General features: G+C 36.2%; 1 protein-coding gene across 6 annotated transcripts in view; it reads left to right on the top strand.

Moving 5' to 3' along the window:
• Positions 1-11,292, top strand: part of LOC106056045 (calcyphosin-like protein) — a 34,765-nt gene extending 23,473 nt beyond the window's left edge. For all 6 annotated transcript variants that reach the window (XM_056020639.1, XM_056020638.1, XM_056020643.1 and 3 more), the window contains 2 exons: positions 7,531-7,661; positions 11,079-11,292. In XM_056020639.1, the coding sequence (XP_055876614.1) occupies positions 7,531-7,661; positions 11,079-11,213 (266 nt within the window). In that variant the 3' untranslated portion in view covers positions 11,214-11,292. The remainder of the gene's footprint in view (positions 1-7,530; positions 7,662-11,078) is intronic.
• The last annotated feature ends 1,593 nt before the right edge of the window (positions 11,293-12,885 follow it).

Genomic DNA, 12,885 nt, shown 5'->3' with positions numbered 1-12,885 from the left:
GGAACAATGTCACATAAGCGCTGAGTCTTGGAACAATGTCACATAAGCGCTGAGTCTTGGAACAATGTCACACATAAGCGCTGAGTCTTGGAACAATGTCACATAAGCGCTGAGTCTTGGAACAATGTCACACATAAGCGCTGAGTCTTGGAACAATGTCACATAAGCGCTGAGTCTTGGAACAATGTCACACATAAGCGCTGAGTCTTGGAACAATGTCACACATAAGCGCTGAGTCTTGGAACAATGTCACACATAAGCGCTGAGTCTTGGAACAATGTCACACATAAGCGCTGAGTCTTGGAACAATGTCACATAAGCGCTGAGTCTTGGAACAATGTCACATAAGCGCTGAGTCTTGGAACAATGTCACACATAAGCGCTGAGTCTTGGAACAATGTCACACATAAGCGCTGAGTCTTGGAACAATGTCACATAAGCGCTGAGTCTTGGAACAATGTCACATAAGCGCTGAGTCTTGGAACAATGTCACATAAGCGCTGAGTCTTGGAACAATGTCACATAAGCGCTGAGTCTTGGAACAATGTCACATAAGCGCTGAGTCTTGGAACAATGTCACATAAGCGCTGAAAGAGTCTTGGAACAATTTAAAATATATAAGAAGACATACCCCTTTACCCCTCTGCTAAGCAAATTGTAACGGCTCCAACTTTGTACAAAGATCATTCATTAGGAACATTTTAACAAGTTTCTGTAAGACACAATGGAAGGAACTAATTCATTAATTTCCATTGGTTTGACTACCTTTGGTACAGGTATAAAAATAAGCAGGGACAACTTCCACACAGATAGTATTTCGTGGTTGATTAATGTAGTGGAGAAAATCTCTCTACAAAAGGTCCAACACACTCTTCTAGTATTCGTCCGTTTATTCTATCGGGCCCACAATAAATATATAATAAAACTTATTAAAAAATAAAAAAAAAGAAATAAGGCACTTTACAATATATTGACCATAACCTCTGATATCCTTGGTTAAACCAAAGGCTTATTCAGCTTTATTTAACATTGTGTAGATCAAATTATCGAAAATTGAAACTTATTATTGAAGACACTGACCACCAAGTAATTAATATATGTTTGCATCCTCGTGCAGATAATAGCAAGAATTTCGTAATGCTAAATATCTTTGTTAATTATTTTGTGTAGCGCGTCTTCAAAGCTCCTATAGTATGCGCTCTGAACATGTGGGAATAGAAAATGACCCTGTGTTGCCTTTAAGTGGTCAGTAAAAAAAAATTTGAATTAAAATTTCTTGACTTCATCGCGATACGAATTCGAGCCGCCATAATACTGCAATAGCCGCCAAAGAAATAAAGGCCAACCGAAATAGCTACCATACAAATATAGGCCAAGTGCAATATGTGCCATGAAAATGTAAGCCAACTGAAGTAGCCACCAAACAAATAAAGGCCAACTGAAGTAGCCACCAAACAAATAAAGGCCAACTGAAGTAGCCACCAAACAAATAAAGGCCAACTGAAGTAGCCACCAAACAAATAAAGGCCAACTGAAGTAGCCACCAAACAAATAAAGGCCAACTGAAGTAGACACCAAACTAATAAAGGCCAACTGAAGTAGCCACCAAACTAATAAAGGCCAACTGAAATAGCTACCATACAAATATAGGCCAAGTGCAATATGAGCCATACAAGTATAGGCCAAGTGAAAAGGTGCCATGCAAGTATAGGCCAAGTGCAATAGGTGCCATACAAGTATAGGCCAACTGAAGTAGCCACCAAACTAATAAAGGCCAACTGAAATAGCCACCAAACTAATAAAGGCCAACTGAAGTAGCCACCAAACTAATAAAGGCCAACTGAAATAGCCACCAAACTAATAAAGGTCAACTGAAATAGCCACCAAACAAATATAGGCCAACTGAAGTAGCCACCAAACTAATAAAGGCCAACTGAAATAGCCACCAAACAAATATAGGCCAACTGAAGTAGCCACCAAACTAATAAAGGTCAACTGAAGTAGCCACCAAACTAATAAAGGCCAACTGAAATAGCCACCAAACTAATAAAGGCCAACTGAAGTAGCCACCATACAAATTTAGGTCAAGTGCAATAGGTGCCATGCAAATATAGGCCACGTGCAATAGGTTCCATGCAAATATAGGCCAAGTGCAATAGGTGCCATGCAAATATAGGCCAAATGCAATAGTTGCCATGCAAATATAGGCCAAGTGCAATAGGTGCCATGCAAATATAGGCCAAGTGCAATAGGTGCCATGCGAATATAGGCCAAGTGCAACAGTTGTCATGCAAATATAGGCCAAGTGCAATAGGTTCCATGCAAATATAGGCCAAGTGCAATAGGTTCCATGCAAATATAGGCCAAGTGCAATAAGTGCCATGCAAATATAGGCCAAGTGGAATAAGTGCCATGCAAATATAGGCCAAGTGCAATAGGTGCCATGCAAATATAGGCCAAGTGCAATAAGTGCCATGCAAATATAGGCCAAGTGCAATAAGTGTCATGCAAATATAGGCCAAGTGGAATAAGTGCCATGCAAATATAGGACAAGTGCAATAAGTGCCATGCAAATATAGGCCAAGTGGAATAAGTGCCATGCAAATATAGGCCAAGTGCAATAGGTGCCATGCAAATATAGGCCAAGTGCAATAAGTGCCATGCAAATATAGGCCAAGTGCAATAAGTGTCATGCAAATATAGGCCAAGTGGAATAAGTGCCATGCAAATATAGGCCAAGTGCAATAAGTGCCATGCAAATATAGGCCAAGTGGAATAAGTGCCATGCAAATATAGGCCAAGTGCAATAAGTGCCGTGCAAATATAGGCCAAGTGCAATAAATGCCATGCAAATATAGGCCAAGTGCAATAAGTGCCATGCAAATATAGGCCAAGTGGAATAAGTGCCATGCAAATATAGGCCAAGTGCAATAAGTGCCGTGCAAATATAGGCCAAGTGCATAAATGCCATGCAAATATAGGCCAAGTGCAATAAGTGCCATGCAAATATAGGCCTAGTGGAATAAGTGCCATGCAAATATAGGCCAAGTGCAATAAGTGCCATGCAAATATAGACCAAGTGCAATAGGTGCCATGCAAATATAGGCCAAGTGGAATAAGTGCCATGCAAATATAGGCCAAGTGCAATAAGTGCCATGCAAATATAGGCCAAGTGCAATAAGTGCCATGCAAATATAGGCCAAGTGCAATAGGTGCCACCAAGACGAAGTACTGAGACCAATATTCTTCAGTGGCTCACAGGAAAAAAAAAATTAGAGGAAGTTTGTTTGACCAATTAATTAATTAAAAAAAGAAACAAACATACACACTGACATTGGCCTATTCAGAAGCAAAACATTGACTTTTTTCAGGCTGGATGTAAGTGCCAACTTTGTATTCTAGGTTTGAGAATGTCGCACTTATAAGTCACTTGAGAGTTGCGAATAGCGGTTAACCTCTTTCTAAATATTGATTTTTGAATATTTTAAGACTTAAAAATTAACAAAACCACTTAAACTTTGTTAGGTAAAAAAATTATTTAAAAAAAAACCCAACAACTTAAATTTATTAGTTATATTTAAACTTGCAACAATAAGTCAGCCGTAAAGAATGTCATTTTCTATTTGAATGGGTTTTCTTGTTCAGTAAATGTCTCTTGAATTATTTCTTACACTATTTTGTTCAGCAGAGAAGCTGATCTTATAATATTGAGTCTTGGAAATACATAGACAATCTAATCAGCTAGATATTTATGTACATAGACAATATAATCAGCTAGATGTTTGTGTACAGAGACAATCTAATCAGCTAGATGTTTGTGTACAGAGACAATCTAATCAGCTAGATGTTTGTGTACAGAGACAATCTAATCAGCTAGATGTTTGTGTACAGAGACAATCTAATCAGCTAGATGTTTGTGTACAGAGACAATCTAATCAGCTAGATGTTTGTGTACAGAGACAATCTAACCACGTTTTGTCATTGACTACGACTAACTGTTCAAAATTTCAACTTGATCCGAGTACGGGAAGTGAGAGAAAGCAAGTGTAAAAGAATCCTCCCAGACAGACAGACAGATGAAATGAGTTACTATAAGCTTTGTAATGACCTAATAAAATAAGTAACTAAGGCTAGATGTACTTCCTTGAATTCTAAACATTGTGTGCAGACTGAAGTTCCTGACTGGCCTTTAGTTTGTGTTTGTCACTTTAAGTAGAGTCTGAACAGCTAAGAGGCACACGTGTAGGAGAACCTTTTGGACATGTCAAACTTGTCCTACAAACACATCGCTAATTGTATACATGAATCTTTTTTTTTCCTTGCTTAACATAATACACGATCAATATTAACATGATATTACATTAGCCCATTAGTTTATTGATTAGATAGGACACATTCGTTTCCACTGAAGGGTGAGTAGCTATAATGTGTACTGGCTGTGTCAGAATCTATATGAGTAACAAAAAAAACGTTTACGACTTTTTTTTTTTTAAATGTTTTTTTTTTAAATTATGTAGGCCCTGTAAGTGGTTACAAAGTTTGCAGTGAGACAGATCTAGTCTCAAAGCGATGACACAATGTTATGAAGTGTGTGTGTTTCTATGGTGACGGTGGGAAGAGGTTAGCGATTGGTTGTGCAGGATTCAAGAGAATCGGCTTTGTCGTCAGTGGTCTTAGTTACGGCAGACGACTCCAGATTGTCAGAGAGAACAGACGTGTTTTTGTAGCGAGTTAGGTTTTGTTTAGAATACCATTTTATATCATTACTAAAGTCATTTAAACTATCTCGTCTAGAGTGTAATAAAAGTTATTTATAGTATTGTTCACGGACAAGTTATTCAAGTTATTTTATGTTTTATAAGCTAAGATATAATACGCATACAGTGGTTTAGTTGTCTACCAGCAGTTTGATGCTACAAGTCAATGACCGTCCACAAAACTGAAATTAAAGTTTAGGAGACTCTGATGCACACAGGTTTACGTTCACAATGCAGATCTCTAGGCACAACGGATTTTAGTATTTAAATAATGGCTTTAGTAACTAATAATTATATTTGAGAAAAAATCCGAGCAAAGTGACTACAGTATCTTTAACAGTATACTTCTAGGCCCATATAGACTATAGACCTACTATAAAATATTTAAAAAATTGTAAATGAAATTAAAACTCTTAACACCCAGTCTCTAAATACAACATGGATAATGCTGTGATTAACCGAATTTAATCCTAATTGTATAAGAGGGTGGATATGTTTCGGTACTGGAGAATTTGTTCCCAATAAGCAGCTGGTTCGATTAATCGGTGTTCTAATTAACCGGATTCGTTTGTAATTCATGACACTACAAATTCCTCACAATACAAAAAGCCTCCCATAATATTTACCTACCACATTTTTTATTTTCTATTTTTTAGAAACACGCTTCTATTGAATAGACTAATTTAGAAACACGCTTCTATTGAATAGACTAATTTAGAAACACGCTTCTATTGAATAGACTAATGTAGAAACACGCTACTATTGAATAGACTAATTTAGAAACACGCTTCTATTGAATAGACTAATTTAGAAACACGCTTCTATTGAATAGACTAATGTAGAAACACTCTTCTATTGAATAGACTAATTTGGAAACACGCTTCTATTGAATAGACTAATGTAGAAACACGCTACTATTGAATAGACTAATTTAGAAACACGCTTCTATTGAATAGACTAATGTAGAAACACGCTTCTATTGAATAGACTAATGTAGAAACACGCTTATATTGAATAGACTAATTTAGAAACACGCTTCTATTGAATAGACTAATTTAGAAACACGCTTATATTGAATAGACTAATGTAGAAACACGCTACTATTGAATAGACTAATTTAGAAACACGCTTCTATTGAATAGACTAATTTAGAAACACGCTTATATTGAATAGACTAATTTAGAAACACGCTTCTATTGAATATACTAATGTAGAAACACGCTTCTATTGAATAGACTAATGTAGAAACACGCTTCTATTGAATAGACTAATTTAGAAACACGCTTCTATTGAATAGACTAATTTAGAAACACGCTTCTATTGAATAGACTAATTTAGAAACACGCTTCTATTGAATAGACTAATTTAGAAACACGCTTCTATTGAATAGACTAATTTAGAAACACGCTTATATTGAATAGACTAATGTAGAAACACGCTTCTATTGAATAGACTAATTTAGAAACACGCTTATATTGAATAGACTCATGTAGAAACGGCTAGGGAGGAGGAGATCAACTTACAGAATGTATAAAAAAAAAAAGACGCCTACGCACATACATCAAATTACTTAGAAGTTTAGTAATAACGATTTTTTTAATAATTGTTTTTGTCAAGGATTTATTATAAACTGTTTAAAATTTCAAAGTCAAATCCCTTGATATTGCAGTGTTTTATTCGGGTCACGAGAAGATTTCGAAGGTTATATGAAGTTAGACTTCTTAAGACTTCCAAATAATCCATGTTGGACAATGTGCTTTTTACAAAGTTTGTATCAACTCTGTCTGTCTGGTACAAAGTTTATATCAACTCTGTCTGTCTGGTACAAAGCTTATATCAACTCTGTCTGTCTGGTACAAAGCTTATATCAACTCTGTCTGTCTGGTACAAAGCTTATATCAACTCTGTCTGTCTGGTACAAAGCTTATATTAACTCTGTCTGTCTGGTACAAAGTTTCTACACGTTATTTCTCCCACACCCATTCTCGAATCAAGATAAAACTTTGCACAATTATTCTTTGGCAGAGACAAGACATGAATACATAAATAAAAATTTACAATTAAAGTAATTAATTACTGGTAATAAATTATTTTCATTAATACCAACAAGGAAAATTAATCCTTCAGTATTCACAGGTACAGCTAAATATGTAGGGTTTCGCCCTCTTAGTTTATTGAACACGTTATTTCTCTCATATCCATTCTCGGATCAAGTTGAAACTTTAAAAAATATTTATTGTACCTTACAAAACTTGAATCAATTTTTTAATATCCAATTAGTCTATTGATTATTGGTAAATATTTTTTGCTTGATATCGAATAAGGGAAATAACCTCTACATTATTGAAAGATATAGTTGTAAGTTATTTTCCCTTAGATAAACTTTGTTTTTAAAAAACGATTCCTTTATTCTGGTTGTTGTTGACTTGATGACTGATACTCTGACATATAGTATGTTATATAGTTCAATAAAGTGTTTCTTTACTAGACATCTGAGTTTTGTCTCTTTGGAGAGTGTTATTGCTTCACTGTTAGTCCTGTCGACTAAAGACTGAACTAAGGTTCACTGACCTTCATAACCACCCAGGCAACCTCTCTACATAGGCGTGTTGTGACATTCTTTGATCGTAATATATACAAAGAAAATGTAAGTTTCCCTTTCAGACTTTTTCTATCTCTAGGACGCCCCCTAATATATTAACACACACAGAGAAATAAGCACATTTTTTTGTTTTGCTAATTTTGCGCATTTTTCGTTGCGTTCTTCTTGTAGTCGTGTACGCTGCCAATGCCAGAAGACATCCCAAATTTATTTCCGGTGAGTGGACAGAGGAACAGACCTTGCGTCACTTTTTGGATAGCTTGGATACTCCTGGGAGCCCTGATGGTAAAGTAACACGCCAGGTAAGCACACTCCTAATTAGAAGATGGTAAAGTAACACGCCAGGTAAGCACACTCCTAATTAGAAGATGGTAAAGTAACACGCCAGGTAAGCACACTCCTAACTAGAAGATGGTAAAGTAACACGCCAGGTAAGTACATTCCTAATTATAAGATGGTAAAGTAATACGCCAGGTAAGCACACTTTTGATTAGAAGATGGTAAAGTAACATGCACGTAAGTACACTCCTAACTAGAAGATGGTAAAGTAACACGCCAGGTAAGCACACTCCTAATTAGAAGATGGTAAAGTAACACGCCAGGTAAGTACACTCCTAACTAGAAGATGGTAAAGTAACTTGCACGTAAGTACACTTCTAACTAGAAGATGGTAAAGTAACACGCACGTAAGTACACTCCTAACTAGAAGATGGTAAAGTAACACGCCAGGTAAGTACACTCCTAACTAGAAGATGGTAAAGTAACTTGCACGTAAGTACACTCCTAACTAGAAGATGGTAAAGTAACACGCACGTAAGTACACTCCTAACTAGAAGATGGTAAAGTAACTTGCACGTAAGTACACTTCTAACTAGAAGATGGTAAAGTAACATGCACGTAAGTTCACTCCTAACTAGAAGATGGTAAAGTAACTTGCACATAAGTACACTTCTAATTAGAAGATGGTAAAGTAACATGCACGTAAGTACACTCCTAACTAGAAGATGGTAAAGTAACTTGCACATAAGTACACTTCTAACTAGAAGATGGTAAAGTAAATGTACGTAAGTACACTCCTAACTAGAAGATGGTAAAGTAACACGCCAGGTAAGTACACTCCTAACTAGAAGATGGTAAAGTAACACGCCAGGTAAGTACACTCCTAACTAGAAGATGGTAAAGTAACATGCACGTAAGTACACTCCTAACTAGAAGATGGTAAAGTAACACGCCAGGTAAGTACACTCCTAACTAGAAGATGGTAAAGTAACATGCACGTAAGTACACTCCTAATTAGAAGATGGTAAAGTAACACGCACGTAAGTACACTCCTAACTAGAAGATGGTAAAGTAACACGCCAGGTAAGTACACTCCTAACTAGAAGATGGTAAAGTAACACGCCAGGTAAGTACACTCCTAATTAGAAGATGGTAAAGTAACACGCACGTAAGTACACTCCTAATTAGAAGATGGTAAAGTAACATGCACGTAAGTACACTCCTAATTAGAAGATGGTAAAGTAACATGCACGTAAGTACACTCCTAACTAGAAGATGGTAAAGTAACACGCCAGGTAAGTACACTCCTAACTAGAAGATGGTAAAGTAACACGCCAGGTAAGTACACTCCTAACTAGAAGATGGTAAAGTAACTTGCACGTAAGTACACTCCTAACTAGAAGATGGTAAAGTAACACGCACGTAAGTACACTCCTAACTAGAAGATGGTAAAGTAACTTGCACGTAAGTACACTTCTAACTAGAAGATGGTAAAGTAACATGCACGTAAGTTCACTCCTAACTAGAAGATGGTAAAGTAACTTGCACATAAGTACACTTCTAATTAGAAGATGGTAAAGTAACATGCACGTAAGTACACTCCTAACTAGAAGATGGTAAAGTAACACGCCAGGTAAGTACACTCCTAACTAGAAGATGGTAAAGTAACACGCCAGGTAAGTACACTCCTAACTAGAAGATGGTAAAGTAACTTGCACGTAAGTACACTCCTAACTAGAAGATGGTAAAGTAACACGCACGTAAGTACACTCCTAACTAGAAGATGGTAAAGTAACTTGCACGTAAGTACACTTCTAACTAGAAGATGGTAAAGTAACACGCCAGGTAAGTACACTCCTAACTAGAAGATGGTAAAGTAACACGCCAGGTAAGTACACTCCTAACTAGAAGATGGTAAAGTAACATGCACGTAAGTACACTCCTAACTAGAAGATGGTAAAGTAACACGCCAGGTAAGTACACTCCTAACTAGAAGATGGTAAAGTAACATGCACGTAAGTACACTCCTAATTAGAAGATGGTAAAGTAACACGCACGTAAGTACACTCCTAACTAGAAGATGGTAAAGTAACACGCCAGGTAAGTACACTCCTAACTAGAAGATGGTAAAGTAACACGCCAGGTAAGTACACTCCTAATTAGAAGATGGTAAAGTAACACGCACGTAAGTACACTCCTAATTAGAAGATGGTAAAGTAACATGCACGTAAGTACACTCCTAACTAGAAGATGGTAAAGTAACACGCCAGGTAAGTACACTCCTAACTAGAAGATGGTAAAGTAACACGCCAGGTAAGTACACTCCTAACTAGAAGATGGTAAAGTAATACGCCAGGTAGGTAGCCTACACTCCTAATTAGAAGATGTTAAAGTAACAGGTCAGGTAAGTACACTCCTAATTTGAAGTCAAAAACTAAAGCTGGAACTGTTACGAAGTTTAATTATATTTTCTTGTAAAGAAAAGGCTAAAACTTGTAGTTCTGACGCTCGAAGTCGTTATCAGTCGGCGTAGATGTTTCTAATTCTTTACATTGTGTCATGTTTCTTTAGTTTTGTTCTTTATTTCAATTTCTCCCTATCGAAAAGATAATCTAGATCACAGACCTATATAGATTATATACTCTTTGTAAAGCTGTGATCTATATTTAGTTATAAAATCATTTTCACACTCTACTTCTATTTTCGTGGCAAAACTAAAAAAAAATAATGTGATACTAACCAGTTGTCTTGTTATGGAGTGTGTGTATGTGTGTGTGTGGGATTTGGCTGATGCAATATTTAGACTGGTTAACCAATGTGCAGTATAGCATAACTATAGGAGACGGAACTAGCCTACGTCTGAATATTGTCAAGCAAGAACAAAATGTTGTTCGTGAGTGAACAAATATTTGGTATCATTTTACTACATCTTGTCATTCATTTTTTGGTTTCGTTGACTTTCACACTGAGATCGAAATTTTGTAGATATTGTTAATACAAATCAACAGGGGCGTAGCTAGGAATTTTCCATCATTTGGGGGCCCGGGAAAGGTTGGCCCATCTCAAGTGGGGGTCCGGGTGATTTTCGAATTCTCCCCCTCCTCCCCCCACCCTAGCTACGCCACTGCAAATCAAGTTCATTTTTTTAATAATAAACTTGATTGCGATCTTTATTCAAATTTGTTTGAAAAGTTCAGCGCCATATGATTCTTACAAGCCTGCCAAGATAATTTGGACGAGATGTTAGCAGCTACAACAGACACATCTATCAAAAATTGTAAATGTTTTCGAAGTTCGTCTGCTGTTCAGCTCATCCTTGCTTTATCCTTTACAAACTCATTTAAATCTTAAAGAATCTCAAAGGAGATCACTGACAACGTCTGTAAATCACCATTTTGAAATTCCTTGTCATCATTTTCTGTTACTTTTCTTTCCTTTAGGAGTTTATGAACTATTACGCTGGAGTTAGTGTTACTGTAGATGACGACTGCTACTTCGACATGATGATGAGGTCAGTCTACGGTCTACCAGCTGTTTCCAGTAGAACCAAAAATGCTGCAAAAACAGCCAAATGAAGCTGGATATGATAGTGAAGTGTTGCGTAATTGTTCCTTTAAAAAACTTAATACATTGAAATAAATGTATTCAACATCATTTTGAAAAAAAGTATTTTTTTGTAAAGATTGTATTATTAGAAAATATTAAATGTTATGACAAAGAACAACAACATCGAAACGCAATACTACAAATAGAACTGAATAATGATAGAGTGTTTCTAATCGTAAATAATAATCATTTAATATGGTGATAATGTTTTTATACATTAACTTGTAATTGAATGGGATCTGTCTCAAAAGAAATACTAGTAGTTGCTTTCAATAACGACTCCTTGCATTAATTCCTCGAATGCTAATGGTCCTATACACAAGCACATCCACAGCACAAGACTATGGATAGTTTTAACTGATGTTTGTTTGGCGTGTGCACTGTGCATGTTTGTTTGGCGTGTGCACTGTGCATGTTTGTTTGGCGTGTGCACTGTGCATGTTTGTTTGGCGTGTGCACTGTGCAGTTCGATCTTGGTTCTAAAAGAAGAACGCAATGACGACATAAAGTCTTCAGTCTCAAGCTGGCTCTTTGAGAGTTTTCACGCCAACAAATGATTCAATGTCATCTCTCTTTCTCTCTCTCTCTCTCTCTCTCTCTGTGTCTATCTAACAATTAATGATTTCTATATAATTAATAGAATCAAAGACGAAAGTGACAACTTTAAACATCGATTTCTTTGCTTGAGATTCGTTAAACTCTGCGTTGATGTAAATTTCACTGTTGAAATCAACACAGACAAACAGCTAAAGGAAAAGAAACAAGGAAAAAAAAAACATTTAAAAATACTTAAAACTACAACAAAGCTTATACGAATATCAATTAGTTAGGATCAATCATGTAATTAAATGTGTAATAGCTCTAGACCAAAAACAATAAATCTGTGCGATTAGAAATATTTTTTATCATTTGGTTTTGTTTAGCACCATTTGATGGAAAGTTGGAAAGGGGTATGGCGGAGAACGATTGGGATATCTGGGTGATCGCTTTTTAAAATGTATTTATAATTAAAACAAGATTACAAAGAGGCGACCCCCATCACATTCACCAATGGACGAGAAATATATTCAAGCCATACTATTGTTTTGATCGTTTAAAGTTTAAAGAAAGTTAAAAAATTTGGCGTTATTTTTTCACATAAAAGCAAACCGTACAAAACGTCGTCTCTGATAAGACTCTTCTAACTCTTCTGGAATAAGTAGAGTAGCGTTAAGTGATCACCTAAGATCAGCATGGAAACCTCCCGAGACAGTGTCGGTGGCACCGAGTGCGGTAGCTCAGGGTGTCACCCCTCCCAATAAACTTTCTTGAAATATGTTACAATGAACACTATTGCTAGTTGTTTTTTTTTTTTTGGTTGAACCAATACAGTGAGCCGATTACCTACTTTTATTGATTTTTATTCAAATGTACAATCACAATGTTTATTACATTTATTCAAATGTTATTGCAAATTTTACAATAATATTTAATTAAAATCATAAGCAGATTTAACATCATATGAACAGGTTTCTTTTGGTATAACGTGGTGCTGTATCATTTACACTTGAACTACCATCTAGATGTGTCTAGGCATATTTGGGCATATATCTAGAGATTTTATTATTATCTTTTTCCGATGTGTCTGCTTTTGCCAAGTTA

The sequence above is a fragment of the Biomphalaria glabrata genome, chromosome 2, assembly GCF_947242115.1.
Source record: "Biomphalaria glabrata chromosome 2, xgBioGlab47.1, whole genome shotgun sequence".
Taxonomy (NCBI): domain Eukaryota; kingdom Metazoa; phylum Mollusca; class Gastropoda; family Planorbidae; genus Biomphalaria; species Biomphalaria glabrata.
The sequence above is the reverse complement of the archived record's forward strand: the minus strand, read 5'-3'. Positions and strand labels throughout refer to the sequence as shown.